Source organism: Hirundo rustica, chromosome 1 (genome assembly GCF_015227805.2).
Source record: "Hirundo rustica isolate bHirRus1 chromosome 1, bHirRus1.pri.v3, whole genome shotgun sequence".
Classification (NCBI taxonomy): Eukaryota; Metazoa; Chordata; class Aves; order Passeriformes; family Hirundinidae; genus Hirundo; species Hirundo rustica.
The window spans coordinates 149,909,076-149,931,475 of NC_053450.1; the positions used below are offsets into that span (position 1 = coordinate 149,909,076).

The following is a 22,400-nucleotide window of genomic DNA, read 5'->3' on the forward strand; positions in this document are numbered from 1 at the left end:
CTTGGTAATCAAAACACATAAAGAATATATTCCCTTTTTAGCTGTTTCGAAGTAAATGCTGAGTTTCAGCAACTGTGTATCTGAAGGATTCCTCTAGGATGCCTCTGATGTAGTGATATTTACATTTGCCCCTAGAGTTATGTTTGGATTTATAAAATATTTAAATTATTATTTAAACAAAACTTATCTCTGTAGGACTTACACGGTATTTAAAATAATCCACATATATATGATTGGAACAGCTGGTAAAACAAAGTTACATTTTCCCTATCATGATTTTGATCTTCTATACAGAACTCTGTGCCCTTATATTCCTGATTTAGAGTTAAGATCTGGGCCTATTAGTTTAAATTCGTGGACAGCAGATTCTGTACTGCAAGATTCTCATGAAAATCAGAACACAGTTTTAATCTTGCATTCTTTTTTCTCTTCCTGAGAAGCTGTATATGAATATGCTGGATTAGTAAGGAGCAGGTCGGAATAAAAATCATTTAATGTAAAAGAAGAATTACTGTCTATAGTAAGAGCTGATGGATTGAGATCAAAACAGCTGTTTCAAGTTCACTCCAAGTTTTTATGGTGAAGATAGATAAGCCCCAAACTGCTTCCAGCGAGTAACTTTGGAGTAACTTTAGAGCTCTTGCTTATTCCTCTAACATACTTGGAGCATTAGCTAAACCACATTTTAGGCAATATGGGACAAACTACATTTCTGCAGCTGCTCTTTGAATTAATACTCAAAAGTCTGTCACTGCAATTAACTTTTTGATAAAGAGAACTTCAGTGTTTACATGCAGGGAACAGAGCAGACTGGGCACAGCATGACAATTTCTGCTTAGTGATTTTTTTCTTTGACTATGTCTTTCCTTCCATTTCCATTTGGAATTGTAATGGGATAATATGTGAAGGTGAAAAAAGGCGAGAAAGAGAATATGTCTGTAAAGTTGTAATACTGATAATGAGAAAACATGAATTAATGGAGTAATTCCTGATGGAGGTAGCTTTTTATGAAAGTTTAAGCCTTATGAATAAATATTTGCAAAACTCTTACTTAGAGAATGTTACATTTTGTCTGGTCTTAGAAAATGTGATGTGCTTGCTATTTACATTTTGTGTTTTTTTTAATAGGTCACAACCATGGATATTTCAGCTAATAAAGATGAGGAAGAAAACTCAATGCATAATACAGTTGTCCTCTTCTCTAACAGTGACAAGTTCACTCTCCACCAGGTTAGGATAATCGTTACGATTTTTCATTTTGTTTCCCCGCTCTTAATTCGAAAAAAGCGCATGAATGTCCTTGTTAGGAGTTAAATTTTACAGCAGGCTCATTGGATTTTACAGTTACAAGCTTTCAGAGTGTAGTGTCTGGCACGTGTTGAGGGTCTGCTCTTGTGTGTCGTTGCAGGATATGTGTGTGGTTTGTGGGAGTTTTGGCCAAGGTGCCGAGGGCCGGCTGCTGGCCTGTTCCCAGTGTGGGCAGTGTTACCATCCCTACTGTGTCAGTATTAAGGTGAGTGCCATTGTTACGCACAAAAATCACTTGATTGCACTGTTTTCATATTGTGCTTCAGTAGCACTATGCTGCCTTTGGTTTTGTGGCAATTAGGGGAGTCATTAACTTGTTAGATATTCATCAGCTAATGTGACCGTTATTTGTATGCGACTTGTGAAAGACTTTAATTAAATGTCATTTTATAGTATGCATAGCCTCAAGAGAAATTAACCTTTTTGTAATTTCACAACCATAAATAGCGCTGATTATCCAGCAGTTGGTTAAAATAACAGTTCGAGATACAAGCTTTAAACCTAGATACTGGCAGAATTGAAAACAAAGAAAAAATTATACTGCATCTTCATTTACTTGGGGCATAAGGTTTAGTTGATTCAATTTGCCTGTTGGCTGTCAGAATTGACAGCAGTTGGAGTGGTTAATTAATACATTTTACATTCATTAGTCTAGGAGAGAATGTGCGAAAATTAAATTTCAATGCTGTGAAATGACCTAGCAAGCACAAAATAAGCTATTTACTGCTGTATATACACTATATGCTTTTCACTGGTTATGATGTAAGTATATCTGTGTAAAAGTGGGACTTCTTTTTTTTAAACATGTCAAAAAACTTTATTTTTCACATACTTTGCAAAATGCCATATGCATATTTCATGCAATTATAATTTGACTTTTTGTTTATATACTACTCTTGCATTATATATTAATTGCAGTAAGTTAGCTGTTTGCTTCAGATGGCTAAAACTCCAGCTCTGTGATCACACCATGACATGAGAGGATCAGGTTTGTGACCTTTGAGGAACCAAAATGTGCACAAGTCTCTGGGGCCTGACAAGATGCATCCCAGAGCCCTGAGGGAATTGGCTCATGCAGCTGCCACGCCACTTTCCATGATATTTGAAAAGTCCTGGCAGTCAGGTGAAGTCCCAAGTGACTTAAAAAGGGAAACACTGCACCTTTTTTTAAAGAGAAAGGAGGGCAGTTTCTTTCTGTTTAATCCATTCCTGTTCACTGAAGCTTCAGAAAGTTTAATTGATAAAGAGCTCCTTGAGATGTGGATGGTGTGCCCAGGAGAGCGTCCTGAGCTCCACAAGCCAGACCTTAATTTATACATCGATCACACTTCACCGAGCCATTTTCAACTAATTCTCACCTTGCTTTTTTTGCAGATTACTAAAGTGGTACTTAGCAAAGGTTGGAGGTGCCTGGAGTGCACGGTGTGCGAAGCCTGCGGGAAAGCCACAGATCCAGGGAGGCTCCTCCTGTGCGACGACTGCGATATCAGCTACCACACCTACTGCCTGGATCCGCCCCTGCAGACCGTGCCAAAGGGAGGCTGGAAGTGCAAATGGTGTGTCTGGGCCTGGGGTCACACCTGCTGACTGCTGGCCTCTTCTGCTTCTCTCTGTCACTCCGTGTTTGTAAGGTCACTTGGGTTGTAACGAGGTTTTCATTGTGTCTTAAGTCAGGTGTGTTAAACAAAGCCAACAAAATGCTTCTGAGTTGTTTCTTTCGATTATCACTCTATAAGGGAAATTCTTACCTCCTCTTAGAACCGCTTCTTCATACCAAAAACCACAGAAGCAGAGATAGACAAAATTTCTCTTCTGAAACTCACAGCAAAAAAAAAAAAAAAAATTCCAATTTACATTCATTGTAATTTATTCCAATGTTCAGTTGGAAAAATGAATGGGTGCTTCACCCAAGTGTTCTCAAAATAAAACCCTGTGAAAACCGTTTGTTTTACTTGGGTGAAACACAAACAGACCAGACCTCTCACATGGTTAAGTCTCCAGATCTCAAAGTGAATGGCAACTGGAAGCAGGAACTCCTTTGACCTGTTGAGCTGTTACAAGAACCCATCTGCCTGCTTTTTGCAGTTCCAGGGGAATTATTAATTAGGGATTTTTCTTCAAAAAGTACAAAAAAATGTTGTTGAGCATTTGTGGTTAAACATGTTGCTAAGTTAAAACTTAATTACTCACCTCATTCTAAGTGGAAGAGATTTAAAGCCACAACATGGTCTTCCTTGTGAAGTGACAGTAATAGATCTTTTTGTCTGTTCTGCAGGTGTGTTTGGTGCAGACACTGTGGAGCAACTTCTCCGGGTTTAAGATGTGAATGGCAAAATAATTACACACAGTGTGCTCCCTGTGCGAGTTTGTCTACCTGCCCAATCTGCTACCGCACGTACAGGGATGAGGAGCTTATAATTCAGTGTAGACAGTGTGATCGGTAAGGATTTCTAATATTTCACATGTTTTTCCTCCTCAAGTCTTATTTTAATTTTTTCCCCCTAATGTAAAAGCGTAGAGATGAAGGAAATGGTCACGTGGTAAAGAACAGTGAGTCTCAGAAGTCTCTTAATAGTTCATTCCTGGTTGTACCACAGACTTAACTGTCTGACTCTGGGCAAATTAATTAATTGCTCTGTGCCTCTTCCCCCCCTGCCCTGTAAAAATAAAACTAATTTACCTCACAAGACTGTTGTGAGGCCGAATCTAGATTACATTGTATAAAGTAATTAAAATTATTGCAATATAGGGAGAAAATTATCATAGAAAAACATACTTGGGAGATTGTTTTATATAGAGTTCCTTCCTCTGGAGGGAAAGAGTTGATCTGCTGCTCCATATACAGGATGTAACACACACCGCTGTAGGGGATGCTGTATATGGAAAACCTGATTCTGTGGTTTCTCCCTAAAAGAATACGAACTGCACAGCTATTTCCCATTTACTTGGACCGTAGACTGATACTTGGGTCTCCTAAAACACCACCTATTTCCTTTAAATTGTATTTTTTCCCCCACTTAATTTCTAGATGGATGCATGCAATCTGTCAGAACTTAAACACAGAGGAGGAAGTGGAAAACATAGCTGATATGGGTTTTGACTGTACCATTTGTAGGCCATACATTCCACCAACGAACGGTAAGAAGACGATCGAAACCAATGGCAGGATTGCACACTGCAACAAATAGGTTTGGGAATGTGTTCTGTGCTCTGATGGAGGTTTGGCTCGTGGTAGAAGTAAGATTTTCTTCGTGTTTATTTTCAGGGCTTTTGTGGAAGTGTCCTAGGCTCTTCTTTGCACCCTCAAGTGATTTAGGCCAGAGGAAACCTCGTGGGAATTCTGGGTAGGGGTACTGAAGATAGGGATAAACTGCTCAGAGCAGTTGGTAGTGACGGGGTGAAAGGCATATCACTTTGTCAAGTGCAAGGATGAAAGCCCAGTTCTCTAAAGTTACATCTGCAGAAGAATCTGAAATTTACTTCTGAGCAGAAAAAGTTTATGTATTTTGATTCTTTGAGGCTGTGTGAGGCAGCAGCAGTAGCTGTAACAACAGTCTATGTAAGCATTTTCCCCCTCCTCCCTCATGTTTTCTTAATGCCTTTTCCTCAGCTCTCCCAGTATTCAAGACCAATGCTTCCCTCCCTAGCTGCAATCTCAAAAAGAATTTGCCATACTTCTTTTTATGGGAGTATCACTTCCTTATTAATTAAAGCATGTAATTCCTTCTGATGAATTTGGCACTTCTCTGAAGATGGTTACCAACAGTCTTGTTGGTCTGTGTCTCAGTTCTGTAGCAGTGGCACCTCAGGAGCTGAGGTTACTGCAGTTTAAGCACATTTACAGCACCTGGTTCCAAGGGATGGTGCTGGTTAATGTTCCTGTGAGTGGCCTGTCAGCAGTTAGGTTGGCCTGTGACATGATTTATAGATTTATATTTTAGTCTTGCTGCAAGGGTGATAGCCCAGCTCTGTTTTCCCTGCGTGTCAGCTCTGGGATGTTGCTGCTTCAGTCAGCTCCTTTAACATTGACACCTACTCCCATTTTTAGCATGAGCACATGAAGGTGTTCATATTACCCTTCATTGGGGTATCACAAGAGAACAGTGGGAGGAAGGTACAAAGAATAAAGCAAATATTTCAAGAAAAATCCATATCCACCAAGAAGCTGTCAGTAAGATTGGTTTTCCTGATCAAGATTGAAGAAGTTGGGAGGCATAGGCTTGGAAGGAATGCCAAGAAGAGTTCAGTAGAGCATCTAATGTTCCTTAACACTGGCATGTCCTCATCGCAGCAGCAGTTGTAACTTACTGACCTGACCTTGGAGGTTTATATACTCCCTGCTGGAACACTTCCAAGTAACCCATTTTTGTCACTAATAGAAGAAAGACTAATGCTTCTGTATTTCTGCAAGTCACTTCATTATAAAGATCTGCTTTCAAAAATTCAAAAGGAAAGAGGTTTTGTAAAGTGGAAAAAGTAAGAAACTTGCAGATACACACAGACTTTTGTTTACTTTTATATTAAGCTTTGAGTACTTAAAGCAAAAAGATCCAAGTAAGAAATACTTCTTCCTTTCTCTTTGGAGCTGGCAGAGGTACCTTTTAGAGATAATTAAAGCCCATGGTATGTGAGATGGAGCAGCTTCACAAGAGGTGTTTCACTTCAGGCAGAAGCTGACCCCTGAGTTACTCCTTTGTGCACACCTTGATGAAGCAGTGTTGCTTAGGTTTGGGTTCCAAGGAATAGGAACCAGTCCCTTGGGAGTTCTCAAGTTTTCTTTGCAGGTTTTTTTCACCTTTTTTATAAGACAAGTTTTTCCGCTTATTCTTCCCTGTTTTGACTCAGTATTAAAACCTGTCTAACACGTGTACACTTGCACAGTTGCATGTCGGAATATGTTCTTTGATGCATGTTCATAGAAATACCTGCATGTACTCTTATATGAAATGTTTTGGTCTTCCCCTGAATTCTTCTAAAACTCCTCTGAAAATTTTCCATAAGGTTTTGTTTCAAAGTCAGAAGAGTTAATATTTCATAAACTTAGAGAAATAAATGTTAGTTAGCAGTAGAAAGCTTCTAGAAATGTATCATATTGTGGGATTCTTACTGGGATGGTTCTTGCCTTTTCCATTTGATGTATCATAGATGTTTTGGAAGTATTATTACAGGGTTTTTAACCACTTTCTGTCTAGAAGAAACAAGAGCCCCTCAAGATAATAAATAAACAAAACATTGCAATGTACCCTTGGTGAAGAGTAATTGGTTCTGATGTTTAGGTATTGAGAAGGAACTTTCATTTTTCTTTCTTCAGAGAGTGCAAACTTTTTTAAATTTGTAAGAGCTCTTCCCTATCTCATCATACCTGATATTCTTAAAAAGCCATCTTCTTCAGGAAACAGGAATAATATACAATATTTTTCTTCTTGAACATGCATAAATATCAAAAGCTAGAATGGTGTAGGATTTGCTCCAGTGCAGTGACCCAGAAACCTTTGTTACCAGGTTATTGTGTAATAACCATCTCTGATCAGTGTTTTAGCAGGTTCCTTTTAGTACTGTCTCATGTTATAACAAATGTCCTGCAGCATATTGCTGTGTCCTGTAGAGAAATTTATAAATTCTCATGACTAGATGCTAGGCAGGTGTATTAGGTAGCAGCAGCTTCCCCCCTGTGCTGTAATTCCTGCACGTTAAGGAGTGGTGTGTGTCTCATCCACATCCACTCCTGGACCAGCAGTTCTTGCCCATCTACTCATCAGTTCTGCCTCTGTGTCATTTGCCCTTGTGTGTCATATGCCCCATCTGCAAATTGCATCCCTCCTCACTTATTCCCATCCTTTCTCTGTCCAGACTGCAGCCTCCTCCTTCCTTGGTGCTGTTTTTGTTCCTCTCTAGGATGCAGAGGGACCAGCTCTGCCTGGTTTGCTGTAACCAGTTAGAACTGAGCTGGGTGCAGTTTCTGAAGCTGCCTGATTGCAGTTATTCCTCCTGAGGCTCGAGTAAACATGCTCGTGGAGGCAGTGAGGATTTGGTATCACTTACCCCTGTCCAGGGGTGCCTCTTACTGCCGGTGAGACTCTTCATGGTTGGCAGTCTCTGTTGTACCATTTTCATTAAACTGATGTAAATTTTTCTTCATTCTGGGAATTAATTCAATGTACTTTACAAATACAGGATACAAATCCAACATAATACTGTGTGTAAAAAAATTAACTTTTCTTTTCTTTTTTTTTTTTTTTTTTTTTTTTTTTTTTTTTTTTTTTTTTTTTTTTTTTTTTTTTGGGTCACATTTGCTATGTCAGCTCTAATGTTCTTGTGTTACTGTATTTACCAAAAAAAAAAAATCCCTGTATCATTGACACAGTTATGCAGGCGCCCAATAAAGAGTGCCCTGCTCGTGCTGTATTTCTACATCAACCATTCCACTCTGTCCCCTGTGCTGGTTTCATTTTTCCATAGAATTGTTCTTTTCTGTTACAGCCTTAAAAATGAACTCAGTTTTCTTTTTCTCATCATACTGTATTTGTGCAATTATTTGCTTTCAGCTGAGGCTACTAAATGCTGTACAGTATTCAGCATGTTTAAACCCTTTTGCAGAAAAGTTTAGCAATTTCGGTTAAACTTCAGCTGAATGCCTAAGACAGCACTATTTTTTCCTTTTAATTTTTTTTTTCCTTTGGATAGGCTTTCTCTAGCAGTACTGTGCTTTTCTGCTCTCCATTTTATTGATTGCAATCCTTAATCTGCCCTCTAATTAGCTCCTTTTCTGGAAGTCTGTTTGATACTGTCTTCAAACACCGTTTGTTGGTGCAGTTTTTGTGAGTGGGTCTCTGAAGGCCTCACCTCTGTCACTATCAGCTTGTTTATTTGAGCATTTCAACTCTGTTCAGTCTCCAGAGCTAAAATTGTTCAGTCTGACCTGGATGAGAAGATCTCTCTGTTGTTTGACTTTAAATGAAGGATTTCAAATTCCTGTTCACAACTGTCTTTCTGAATTTCTTGTTTACCTTAGATTCCAATTCAATAATTGCTACTTCAGTCTTAAAACCATCTCGTAAATTGTAACAAATTAAATGAGCAGATGATGTCTTATTCTGCTTTGAATAGTTCTTACAGTCTGCCTATTTTCTGTGGTTTCAATTCAGTGTTTTGAGTATCTCCCTTTCTGCAGCTTGTCCCTTATTTTTTTGTTTCTTTCTTGGCTCCACGTCTCTTTCAAAATGTCATTTTCAATTTATTTTCTTCCTTGTCTTTTCTCTCCACCGTTGAGTTCAGTTTTTCAGTAGTTCTCATAGGCTCTTTTCATTCACTAATTACATGAAACGCTGATTTTCTCTAGGTTATACCTGATGCATTAGTTGCACATTACATAAAACTTTAAAAGCAATGTAGTTTTCGAAGACAGACGTGCACTTTTCTTAAATTTGTTTATTTGCTAGGAAGCATCCTGTACGTTTCATACTCATTTTGAGTGTCACTTGGAAGCTTTTGTGCTTTTCCTGGTCTTACCCTGGCTCCCACGGTGTGTGTGAGGTGGGATCAGCAGCACATATGTCACACAACCAGTGCCATGGTTGACGTGACACACGGAACCCCCCATGGCTTCTCTGCCTCAGGGGTCTCATCTTGTGTGACAGGCACAAAGGAAATGCTCCAGATGTTATCTTGAGTCCTAAATTCAGCATAAGATATCTAGGCACAAAAAAAAAAAAAAAAAAAAGGAAAAAGTGTGGATAAACTTGCCTCTGTGGTAATGCTAACTGTGCCAGACTAACAGGTTTTCTGATTCTAGTTCAGTGTTTGCGGGGTAGAAGCTCCTAATTTTCACTTTACTGCACTGTCTACGTAATCTCTGTGAAGTCACTACTAATATTAAAAGTTTAGTCTGCACATCATAGGTGAGTGAAGCACGATTGCAGTTATGTAGTTATGGCAAGAGGGAAGAGCATTTCTGCCCACTGCAAAAGTAGCCTTGTGTTGCAGGACATTTTGATTTTATTTTTTATTTTTTTTCAGTCATACTGTTCCACTGCTGCCCTGTAGCACACAAGGTGTAGTTTATAAGTTGAATTTCTGTTGTTCCATTTATCAACACTCTTATCTGGAATAAGAATTTCCCTATCTAACTTCAACAAGTCCTATGTTATCTATTCTCAGATACATCAGCCTTCTCCAAGTGCTGTGTAAGAGGCCTGGCAGCACAGACACAGTGAGAATCTTGTGTGCAAAGCTCTTGGAGCGTGCTGGGCCCTCCTTGGGGAGATACTGATCAATACCCACTTGACAAACCCCTCATTTTCAATGATCAGGACATAAAAATGATTTTAAATAATTTTTAATGAATAGGGCAGCAAAACCTGAACATCATGACTAGTGTAGAGGTTGCTTTCCAACCCACAAGATCCAGTGTATTCATTTGCCCTTGGTCCAGTAGAAGGAGATCATTTCCCATTTTCCCATTGAGCTCAGTGCTATTCCAATGCCATTCTTGGCTTTAGGAAGTTGGAGAACTTCAGTTTGTATCAGGCTTCTTTTGTAGTCACATCTGTGACACTGAAAAGCACTTTATTTTAAAGGTGCAAGTAAATAATTACCAACAGTGTAAATTAGGGAGTGTAACAGAAAGGAAAATTGAAGGAAAATTGATAGTTTCAATTTAAGTCAAGTCACCATTTTTAAAAGTTGAAATTATTTTCCTTATATTTTTCAGTGCCTTCTTTGGACTGTTGTGATTCATCAGTTGGAGCTCAGATTATTTCAAAATCAAAAGAACTAGGTAAAGAATGGAAATGCTTAATATCTGATCATTTAGCATATTTTAAGGGTATATTTTTACATGAGACAAAAATTCTTTTTCCTATGGTTTTGTAACACACAGCATTAACTATCCTTCAATTACCACAGCATGCTTCCCATTTTTTTTTCCTCATTCTCTCTTCTTTCTTCTCTCTTGCCTGCCATACCTGCACTATAATAATTACTTTAAATTACGTTTTGATCCTGCAGTCATAGTTGCTTGCCTTAATATCCGTGGTGATAACACAGTGGCTGAGTGAAGCATGTACACAGATGTTTACAGGCTTGAGCTGTTAGGAGGATGCAGCTTTTCTGTATTTGTCTGGTTTGTGCTAGGAGTTTGTAATCCTGACAAGCCTGCTCACAAGTCAGTCTTTATAATGATAGCACCCAGCAGCTTCCGTCATGTTAGGACAGCTTCCATCACATCAGAGGTTTTTTTTTCTATTTGACACCTGAGAGAAGGTTCTCCCCTGAAATATTCAATCTGAAAAAGAGTGTGAGATGTGTTTGAAACGTACACCTTTCAAGTTCGGTGTAGGAAGAATTTGTTCCGAACCAGTTGTATTGTCAGATGTTGCATGAGGAAATGCTTTTGGTTAAATGGAACAAATGCTATTATATTTGTATGTTTTCAAAAGCTGTGCTATCAAATCATGATTTAACTGACTCCAGAGAGCTGAAGCATCATTGCAGCCTCTTCATTATTTGGCTGAAAGTTCCCAAGCTTCCACTTGCAGGGCCCCAGCAGAGGTGAGAGGGCCTTTCTGCATGGTGAATTAAGGAGTATTGGAGCTTATCAGTGGACTCAATTGTCATTTAACAGCTTGAGGAGGAAGCAGTCTTGCAGGTCTTGGGAGACTTGGGTTCTACCAACAGTTTCCTGTTTGATCTTGAGCAGCTCACTTGATACAACTTGGGTTTTTGTCTGCCTGTAAAATAGGGCTGATAACTTCTCTGAGTTACCAAGAGTTCTTGTAGGTTTAAGTTGATTAATAAGATGAAGGTAAAGTGCTGAGGGCTGGATGGGGACCTTGGCTGATAAGCAACAGGGAACCAAAGTATGACTTGTACAGTTTTCTGTGCGTGCCAGTAATACAGAAATATCCTGCAAGGCACCAGTTCCCATAAACAAGTTGTTCTTTCTAATGAGTCCTTGGTATAAGTTGTTTCATAGCAATGTAATGGATTATTGCTGGATTTGACATCAGACTCTAAATCATAAAGCTGTAACTGTAATGTGTAAGACAGTGTCAGGTATCTCTGGTTTATTTATACCAATTTCTTCAGTCACTGGTCAGCTCCATACATGTGGATTATTAACTCTTGTAAGTGCTATTCCTTAAAAAAAAAAAAAAAAAAAACAAAACTACGACTTGTAAATTAAAAGAGTTTTATATTGCTGTTATGATTCATTCAACTTTTATAGACCCACCGAAGACATACACCCAGGATGGAGTCTGCTTGACAGAATCCGGCATGTCTCAGTTACAGAGCCTCACTGTTACAGTACCGAGAAGAAAACGGACGAAACCAAAGCTTAAACTGAAGATTATAAATCAGAACAGTGTGGCTGTGCTTCAGACACCCCCAGATGCCCAGTCAGAACACTCAAGAGATGGGGAGATGGATGACAGTAGAGGTAGCAGTCTACTTTTGGCATGTCTTGTAGCTTGGAGTGTTGCAGTACCTGTGTGTATTGCAAATACCCCTGGGAGTTTTTGTTACACTGATACTCCTGTGTTCTGTACAGAATGTTTTACGGAAATTTCTTGAACAGTAGTCATGGCTCATTGTTGTCCATTTCAGGGATTTTCCTTGTTCTGTTCATGGGTCATCCATCCTGTAGGAAACTCCCTTTTTTAGGGTTGCTGGCACTGGAAATAGAGGCTGATTTTTTGGTTAATCTTTGGGTTACCTGTGGGAAAGGTTGCACACTCACTGAGTACAAGTGTACTCAAATTCAATGCAAACTGAAAGTGTCGGCTCAGCAGAGCCACATCTGTAGCACTGAGAAGCTGGTATTAAAATCAAGTGGGAAAGTAAAGTAGTTCTTTGCTGGGAGTATTTCTCTTTTCTGAAAGAAGTAAGGTGCGCTGACCTGAGAGTCCGTGATCTTGGCTAAGGCTTGAATCCATGGCTGAGGCAGGGCTCCTCCAATGGCAGGTGAGAAAGTCATTGCATTGGCCATGTAGGTGTCTCTGGAGAGGAGCCTCATCTCCCCACAGTTCTGTTAATGCAGCACTGCCTTGTTAATCACATTAAATGTCATAAGAAACTCACTTTAGCTACACAGTGTACTTGAGATAACTGGGTAGTTCAGCCATCAGTGAAGTTCCAGTGTTAACTTGTTGTATTGTAGAAGTATTGTTCCTGTTGTTTGATGAGCACATTCTAACCCTCTGTTGTTGATAGAACTTTTCTTTTATAAAAATAGCTTCCTTTTACTTCTTTGTAGCCTTTTAAGCAGTTTGTTTTTCTTTCTTTCTTTCTTTCACAGGATTTGGTACATTATGCTACCATTACATGGACTCTGAAATTTCATCTCATATTTTCATATTCTCCTTCAGCTAGGTTTTTGAAAGCAAGAAATGCTTTTGAATTTGGAGGCAGCTAGTCACTTCCCTTGGTCTCCTTCAGTGGTTAATAGTCTTTACTTTTAAAAATGTGTGCCTGTTTTCTATATGCCTTTTTCTGACTTCATTATCTGCTTGTTGGCTCCTATAGGTGGTAGGTCTTTTCAAGTACGTAACAGGATATATAGATGTGATAGCAGAGTATGAAAGGGAGAGCCAGAGCATCCACAACTTCACTTTCAGTTCTGATCACTTTTTGTTACCTTTTTGAGAGTTAAAGCACACTCATGTGTGATGTTAACAGCACAGTGAGTACATGGGAGATGGGCTGGATTTCCTTGAAGCTCTGTGTGTGTAGGGCTCTGCTCTGCAGAGGGGATCAGAGTCTGTCTCCAAACATAATTACTGTGTGAGCATCAGGATGAATAAAGCTGTGCCATGGCTTTGATTGGAGGAACACAGTGTAGTAATCCCAGGGAAAAAGGAAAAAAAAACCCTTGTTTTGACTCTTGATGTTCCAGGTGGAAAAAAGAGGCTTTATCTGAGAAAAGTGACCTCATGGAATTCTATTACTATCTCATCTGTTGGCTTTAATCAGGTTCATCTTTCATTGGGTCTTCTACATTTTAGAGTCTACTTGAAAGTTGAGCTTGCTTTGGGAGCTTCAGCTTGGTGGCCTTTGCCATCCACTGGCTTTGTTGGTAGAACTCAGTGAGGTCTTCAGGAGTGGGAAGGGCTGGGCCATCACCCAGCGTGTGGAAGAGTGAGGGTTGCAGTTCTACCACAGCAAAAGTGGTGTGAAAGAGTCCAGCCCTGTTAAAACAATTATTTCTCCCTCTTAGAGCTGTGTGGGGTTTTACTCCATCTAGAATTACACACCTGTATCCAAAGCAGAATGTGATAATTCCAGTATCTTTTTGGGAGTGAGAGTATATTTAACATTGCAGAAGGTTTATGATAAAATGAAGATGCCGGGTCTTTTTGGGGATATCAGGAAGAACTAGTTCCCTCTCTCTTCAACACCAAAGGCTTTTTGATGTCAGCATACTTTACATCTGTTTCTACCCTGCTTTCCCACAGAATATAAACTCCAACTTTGAATTATAGTCTTCATCTTTAAGGCCGAGTAATTCCTTTGGGCTGAATTTTGTATTGCATAAATCAGATTCCTCTTCATAGATCAGTCTGCTTTCATTCAGTCACAGCTTCAAGTCATGAACCCACCACACTAAAAGTCGTTACACTTTACCTTCCAAGTGCAGGCTGCAGTTTTTCAGTGTCTTCTCAACTAAAAAAAAAAAAAAAAAAAAAAAAAGCCCTGTCAAAGAAAACTGAGGAGGACAGAGAAGAAAAAAAAGTTTATCATATTCCTTGATGGAATAGCTAGAGATTACTCAGACAGCACATTCTTCCAAAGGAGGAAGATATCAAAAACTTTCTCTGATATACATATACTAATTACAGCATTTATTTGCTGGTTTTGTCTAAACAGCATCTCATAGGAAATGTGTGTATAGATAGGATGGGTTTCCCAAAACTGTTCAGAGATTGTGATTATTTGTCACCCTTTTGAAAAATCTATCATTCTCAGCCAATTTCTCCTAAAATAGTCAGATGTGGAAATTCTGGAAAAAATCATTTTCTTTCCCTTTTCCAGTTAAAGTTACCATTGCCTCTTTTCTGCAGAAGCTGACCTTATGGATTGTGATGGAAAATCAGATTCCAGCCCAGAACGTGAAGCTGTGGATGATGATACCAAAGTGGCTGAAGGAGCTGATGGGATTAAAAAAAGGAAGCGAAAACCATACAGACCCGGTAGGATAAAGTAACTTGGATCATTGTGTGTCCATTGTTCTTTTTTTTCTGTATAATTACAAAAAAACCAACCAAACAAAAAAAAAAAACAACTATGAAATTCTGAAGTATTCTACTGCTTATTGTTGACTGTAGATTTTTTTTCCCCTATTCTGTTTAAAGTTTCCTTTTTTCTTCTTGCCAAAACATATTTCCAAAGATTGCTGGTCAGCAGTGCACTTGTTCTTAGTGTGCTTGTCAATTACCTGTAGTAGTTCAGATCTGTGCCTTGTATTGATTCTTAAATTGATAGGAAATTGTGCTGTATTTCTATACTTGGTGAAGGAATTTTTATGTGTGTTTGTATATATATGGAAATATCTGAACTTCAGAGAACTTTTTGCAGTTATTTTGTTTTCTGAAATACTTTAAAAGAGTAGTTTACCAGGTATTTGCAGATTACTTCTGACAGGTGAATTTTAATATATTCAGTTATTGTATGAATTCATTTATTTTAATTTCTTTGTGCAGTTGACTCTTAATTATCCTGACTGAATTAATTAACTGTATGTCTTGGGTGCACAAACAGTTGAGCTGTATCCACGTAGAACACATCCATTAGTTTTCTGCAGCTAGCAATTCCCCTGGGAAATGAAACAGATGTGTATATGATACGTTTAGATACATACACACCAACTGCAAAGGAGGAGCTCTGCAGCCAGTCTGTAGTGAAGGATTCAGGAGTTTCAGGCATTATGATGTTGATTAATTGTCTTTTTATTTGGGACATGTCCTTCTCTAGTAGCATAATTTGGAGTGGTGGGCTCTCTAGAGCTATTTGCAGAGCGTTTTTTTGTGGTCCTCTGAGGTTCTTTAATAGGTTTCATTTGGTAGATTGACAGCTAATTCCAGCAGCTCATCAGTTTGCCCCAAGGGAGGGAAAAACCAACGTCTGAAAGTTGCCAGGTTTGGTGATTTGAACTTCTTGTGGATGTTCTACAGTCCTGAAATTCTGATCATTTTTCATTATAAGTAAACCCACTGAGACATAAAAATTCAGAAGTGTTTTGTAAAATTCCAGATGAAAACTCCTCAAGTATCTCAGATTCATTCTTGGACATCTAGATGCAGCAGTTTCCTTGACCTGCAGAGTAATCTTGGCTCCCATTTGTACTATGAAACACAGTTTTTATTCAATAGGTTGAAATTTTGCTTCCTCGTTCAGGTATTGGTGGATTTATGGTACGTCAGAGAAGTCGTACAGGGCAGGGGAAGACAAAGAGATCTCTCTCCAGGAAAGATTCTTCTGGATCTGTTACTGAACAGTTGCCTGGCAGAGATGAAGGTAAGTGCAGGAATTTGGTGTTAAAGGTTTGTTCATGCTTAATGCAGTAAAAGCAGTACAGCTCATCAGCATGGATGTTTGTCATGATGGCTTAATTAATTCAACTGAAAATAGCCATTCCTGCATAGCTGTAATTTCAACAGAGCCCATGATGTACAAAGAAAGTGAAACAGTGAATTGCAGGCTGTTGTAGGAGATAAACAGTGATGATGATGATAATAATAATAATAATGATGATAATAAATTTAGAGCAATTCTCTTTCTGATACACCTTTCTCCGGATGTAGCCTTGGTCCAGGGGTGTCTTCTGGACCATCAGTTTTAATACTCATCAGTATTCCATATTCCATGAGTGTGTCTAATCTATTTTTATATATCTGCTTATGCTCTGGAAAATCTTTTATTAGAGAGTTTAGTGATATGTTATTGTTGCATGAAGAAATAATTTCTTTTTATTTTAAACCGGATATCGGAGGGTTTCATAACCTGCCTTCATGTTTATTGTTATGAAAGATTATTTTTTTAAAATCATTCACATTAATTTGTAATACAGAAATATTTTCTAGATGTGTATTGTATTTCCCCATCAGTGTTGCCTTTTCCAGGGCTGAAGAATCCTTGACTTTGTTGGGTGTCTTTTCCCATGGCAGAGCCATTTTCGTGCCTCTGACACTGCAATTCTTGATAGATTGGGCACCTAACAAGAAGTCTGATTTTATTCATGGGCCTTTTCCTCTTTCTTGCTGTGTGTGATTAGACTAAATTATTTCATCCATCTGGAGCTGCTCACACTAATCTAGAGAGTGTTGAGGTATCATTCAGGGGAGATGCAGAATATGTTTAGTTCCGTTTCAAAATCTTGGAAGAAAGTTCCCAGTCTTGGTATAGTTTTTGCTTTCTCTTTAATATTAGTGTTACAGCCGTGTTTCTGCTTTGTAAACAATATTTCAGTGTAGCATACAGCATTATTTCATGTTCTGCTAAAAATCTTGTGTTAGATCTTTTCATCTCCATAGGGGTCTGCTCCTTTAAGTAAAAATTGTTTTTAAAATTGGCTAAAAAGCTAATTCCCCATTCTGGGTAACACTACAATGCATATTGTTAAAAAGGAGTATTCTTAAACAAGTATTCTTCAGTTGAAAGTTGGAGCTTCTTTTTGTCTGCTCAGGCACAATTGCTAGTTGTAAAAAATACAAATCATAGCTTGCCAAGAGCCTGCTTCTCAGTGGCCAGTACTCATCAGCTTTACCAGGATTTTTTTGCACCAGTGTCACATCCAGTCCTTTTCTCTCTAAAATCTCCCTCTCAGACCATGCAGTGGTGACAGTGTTGGGGAACCTCATTCCACTCATGGTGCTCTGGATATGCTGCAGAAGATCACTGCAGTACAAAGCCAGCTGGTTTTATTACCGTGATAATATAGCTTCTTAAATAACTTGCCAGAGTCCTTAACTTCATGTAATTTGCTTTGGCAAGACAGAAGTATAGCAGGACTTGAAAAGTTCTGTGTTACCTGCGGTGTTTTTCTTGCTCTGTTGTAATAAAATACTGAATGATTGATGAGCACCGTGTGCTTCTGTGTTTATTAAAAATAGCAGTGCCACTTTGAAATATGACAGCTGAATAAACGTGTAATTTTTCTTGAAGAGCTTCTTTATAGATTTCTTTTTCTAGGCTGTTCATTATTTATATGATAGTTCTTTCTCAGATTAAAAAAAATAAGTTTTTTACTTCTAATTTGAGAAAAAATAGTGTATGAAATGAAAGGTGGTTAATGTGTAACTCGGCATTGATGACACTGGAGATGCTTCTTCAGTGGAATTATCTTTTCAAATATCTGGCTGAATGGCACCTATAATTTCTGTCAAATTAGCAAATTCTAAGGTTGCCTGGGGATACAGAAGCTAAAGGTGTCTGTGTGCCTGGGAGGTGCAGCAGTGACGTGGCCGTGTCACATCTGGCATTTCCTGCTGCCGGAGCCTGGGTGGTCAGGGCAGTTCACAGCTGGAGAAAAGCCACCTTTGGGATGCATCTGCAGTGATGTGCACTAACCCACGCACCCAGAGGTAGCCAGATGTGCTGCTCCTGTACCTTTAGAGCAGAATACTGCGTGCTTGATTCATTTGTGCCCTGATGTTCCTCTGTAGGTTGGACAGAGCAGCTGCCAGACACTCCGGTTGAGGAGTCCACCCCAGCTTCTGAAAGTACTGAGAAAATAAAAAAGCGTTACAGGAAAAAGAAAAATAAACTGGAAGAAACCTTTCCTGCCTACTTGCAGGTAAAGCTGGTGATCTGCTCCTCCTATTGTAAATCCATCTGAAAGCCTAACCTTCATGTGTTGTTACTTTGTTGTTACGTTGATGTTCCTTTTCCGATTCCAAATTGATGATTTAAATGAAATGGGCTTTCTGTAAAGAATGTTCATGAGCTTGTACAGAAAATGGTATATTATGGTAAATCTCTAGGATTTTGGAGAATCCTTCTCAATGGATTTGGATCTCTCCTTGTTCTGAGAGATGAGATGGGGTGGAAAAATCATTCCTTTGCTCTCTGAACTGACATGTGATGTTTCCACATTCAGCCCCATAGGATGTTTTAGCCTGATCAGGCCTCATCCTCAGCTTCTCATCTTGCTTTTTGAGGATTATAGAGCATGATTTGATAAGGGATACTTGTTTCCTACAGTTTTATGGATTTATATGCCCTGCATCTGCCTACCACATTAATGTCTGCTCTTCCCTCCCATTAATTTCAAGGTGTCCCTAACAGATAAGAGGCAGCAGTTGGGGATAATAACCAGGATACTAATGGTGATTGAGCAAATTTTCTTCCAATAATCAGGTTATAAACTGGCTGATTTTTTAATATATACATATACATATACACACACACACACACACACACACACATATATATATATATAACTTATTTGGCTTTTTCTTCTCAGTCACCTTCTTCATGGTGAAGGGAACTTTGCAAAGTTGCAGCTTTCATTGTCTTGTAGATGTTAACCAGACTTCATGGAATGAACTGCATTGGGATTGAAAGCAAAGAATTAACAGAGAGGCAGAACATTTTCTCATTAAAAAATAGTATTTCTTAAGTGGGGAAGTGACTTGGAAATAAAATACTTAAACAACATTTCCTTTGGAGTAATAAAGATAAATATTTTTAACGCGTGTTTTATTCCTGTAAAACATAGAATAATTCTTAGATTTTTTGTTGGTATTACAATAATTGCTGCTGAAAAATCTATTTTTAGAACTGGATCCTAAATCAAGATTTTAAAGGCAACAAGGGAACAGAAAGGTTGTTACATATTGCATGAGGGTTGACTTGAAAATTTGATAGGTTGTTGCCAAATTACTGAGTATTGAGGCTTAGATGAGTGATAGCTATTACATAGTATTTTAAAAGCCACTTTTATAATGTAAGTTAAATATCTTCAGGTGTTTTGTTAGTGCAGTTAGACATGAGGATGATTCTGTGAAGTACAGTATATGGTCATTCTCAAAATTGAACCAGAGTTCTAGATCAAGTTGCCTGGTAATGTGCCCCTTCTTCAGCTCTCCTTTTTGTGCAAGGAGAAATATTTTAAATGCTAAACAAATTGTGATAGATAATAACACTGTTTTTATATTCTTATTAATCCTTGGCTTTTAATTTTAACTTTTTAACTTACTCAGATTTGTCAGTCAATGCAGTGTTCTTCCTACGTTAAATCATTTTGTCTTCTTTGCAGGAAGCTTTCTTTGGGAAAGACCTACTGGATACCAGTAGACAGAACAAGATGAGCCTGGATAATTTACCTGAAGAGTCACTTCCACTTTCATGTAAAACAAACTTGGCCACCAATTTCCTGGATCCTTCCTCTGACCCTCTTCTCAGCTCCACCTCCACTCCAGCTCAGACAAAACTGGGACCTCAAGGTGTGTATAGAAACTGATAATTCAGTAGTTTGATTTTATTGTGGTGACGGGGGCTTTTCCACTCTCTCATCCACTTTCCTCCCATGGATTATCTGATGCATTTTTCAGCATTCTATACATGAACTGTCCTTGTGTGGTTAACTGACACTGATATTTAGTGATATTCTTCTCAAGGGCTCCAGCTGTTTCAGATAGAGCAGTGGATGACACAACAATTGGCACTTAATGCAAATCTGCAACATCTTGACTGTAATATCCATGGCTGTAAAATCCGTGTAAATTAGCTCTGTGTAAGAAAAAGCATACAGTTCATTATAGAAGAAAACTCACATACTCTCATTAAAAGATATTTTTAGTAGTCTAGTGAATACTAGTTGGATGAATATCATCCAACTATTCTTTACTGTTTCAGATTGTTTTAGGTTGCCAATCTCCTCAGAATTTTTGTTTCACCATGTCCTTTCTGAACATGAGTGTCCTTTCCAGGTACAGTTTGTAGCCCCTAGGCAATCTTTTGCTTCTGCTATTGCAAAACCTTACTGAAGGTTCTGCTGAGAGTTTTGCAAATAGCCAGAGGGTTGTAAAGTGCTGCTGAAAGAGCAGCCTCACACAAAAGAGCAATTAAAACCTTACTGTCTCCTTCAAATTACTTTTCTCTGTCTTGTAGTATATGCTGTTAGCTAGAGGTGTCTTTATTTTCTAAACTGGTACTAATTCTTTTGTATATTAATTAATTTATGGCTTGTTTTTCAGCCAATCCCCAAAGTTATTCCATCTAAAACTGTTTGCACACACTACCACAGTTTCTGCTGTCCAGAGGGTCATTTGAAGAAATATCTCCTATTTGTGGTTTTTACTCAGTGAAAATCTGCTAAATGAAAAGCAAAAGGCTCTGTTATAATTAAACATTGATTCTTCTACAGTTGGAGTTGTGAGTGATAGAGAATGCAAAAGGTAACTTCCCCTGAATGGGAAGCTGCTGGAAATTGAATAGTCAGTATTTCCTTAGTTTTAGTACTACAAGAAGATAAGCTCATTCTGACTTTTTTTACACCCTTTCTTTTGGAGCCAGAGAAATTCAGCTTCAGAGGTCTTTGCTGGCCCATCCAACTGCAGGCTTGAAGTCACTAATGTGTTCATGTGCTATGGTGGTATAGGGTTTTAGAAATTCATAAGGTTGATGTTAATTTAATGTTCTATTTTTCCAAAGTCTGAAAGTTCTTCATAAAAAAGCAGAGTTGTAAAACTTCATAGTTTTGTCTTCTTTTTATTCAGAAATAAATAATGAAGAGGTTGCCGTTAATAAATAAATCACTAGCAATGGCTTTAATGGATAAGCTACTGTCTTTGCCATTTGACATGTGAGGCACTCAGAGGACAGTGCTTTCTGGCCATAGGGATGTTCTCAGTTGTCTTGCTCGGTTCTCTTGCAAGTGTTCAGATTTCCAGCCCAAACTGCGTCCAGATGGAGCTGTTGGGTGTAGTTGGGGCTCCAGTGGGTGGAGTCACCTGCCAGTAGTGATCAGTTCTGAACTCTTGGCCTGTGACTTCGTGGGACAAGTTATTTCCACAATAGCATCCCCTTGTGTGAGAGGCCCTGATTCACTGGCTGATTTCTGAGCTCCCTTCTGGCTGGACTTGCAGAGGAGCTGCAGATGAGAACAGTGTCCCAGGGCACCTGTGATGTTTTCATCATTTCCACACACACCTGGCTGTGGAGCAGGAACAACATGAACTGTTTGTTCCTGCACTGGGGGGCTGCAGGACTGTGTTGTCACCAACTGTGCTCTTTTCCTACGGTGCCACTTCCCACAAGGATTGCTGACTCCTCTGAGAGTCCTTCCTTAATTGCACAGGTCTTTTCCACAAGGAAAATGTTCCTCTCTTGGAAACTCCATTTGTATAATCCCAGGATGAAGAGTTAGATATGTTTGTTCATCTTCCAGAGAGCTCTGAAGCCTCTAAAGAAGTGACCCTGCTCTGCTTTCCAGCAGGTTCCAGCTCTGCTGGGGAGGGCAGCAAGGTGCTCCAGCTGCTCCTGAGCTGACAGTGCATTTCAGGGACGTGTTCTGTGATTTATTTGTCCCCACTCCTTGGTTAAGGGTGGCAGAGCTGGACAGAAGAGGAGTTTGGGAGTCCTTTGTTCACTGTTAATTTCTAGAAACTGTGACTGAAGTGAGCTTTAGGCTCCCAGCCCTGCTTTTTGTCTGGCAGAGAGGTGGCTGGTTTTATTTTCAGTTAGAAAACTCACCTTTCCTGTGTTTTTATAACACGTGGCACTCTGTGCACTCTGTTGTGCATGGCACCGACCCTTAAAATCACTTCCAAGTGCTGGAGCAGAGTGCACAGATTTGCTCACAGGTCTCACTGTGTTCATAGGTGAAGTTGAAGATGTTGATTTAGATCTCTTACATTCTGAGGACTGTCTGCCTCTCTCTTGAGTTTCCTGACCTGTGTGTCCCTGATGAAAAAGAAGCCACTTGATGAGGTGTGTTCTGTGAAGGATCTGGCAATGTGACCTTTTCTTCAGTTTGAAATAGCTTAAATTCAGTGTATTTTTTTCTGGAAGTGCTGAAAAAGTCATCTGTTCGAGTGAGGTCTCCAGAGAATGCCAAAGAAATTGTTCCTAGGCAAAAGAAGAGGAGTTGTCTG

The 22,400-nt window shown here is 39.0% G+C and overlaps 1 protein-coding gene across 10 annotated transcripts in view; it reads left to right on the top strand.

The window, feature by feature from the left end:
• The window catches only part of KMT2C (lysine methyltransferase 2C), a 189,773-nt gene that overhangs the window by 125,144 nt on the left and 42,229 nt on the right, over positions 1-22,400 (top strand). For 7 of the 10 annotated variants that reach the window (XM_040085195.2, XM_040085205.2, XM_040085215.2 and 4 more), the window contains 11 exons: positions 1,129-1,230; positions 1,409-1,513; positions 2,683-2,864; positions 3,584-3,748; positions 4,337-4,446; positions 10,019-10,084; positions 11,534-11,746; positions 14,367-14,495; positions 15,700-15,819; positions 17,967-18,097; positions 19,562-19,748. In XM_040085195.2, the coding sequence (XP_039941129.1) occupies positions 1,129-1,230; positions 1,409-1,513; positions 2,683-2,864; positions 3,584-3,748; positions 4,337-4,446; positions 10,019-10,084; positions 11,534-11,746; positions 14,367-14,495; positions 15,700-15,819; positions 17,967-18,097; positions 19,562-19,748 (1,510 nt within the window). The remainder of the gene's footprint in view (positions 1-1,128; positions 1,231-1,408; positions 1,514-2,682; positions 2,865-3,583; positions 3,749-4,336; positions 4,447-10,018; positions 10,085-11,533; positions 11,747-14,366; positions 14,496-15,699; positions 15,820-17,966; positions 18,098-19,561; positions 19,749-22,400) is intronic. The other 3 variants (XM_040085257.2, XM_040085275.2, XM_040085223.2) reach the window with 2 other exon arrangements.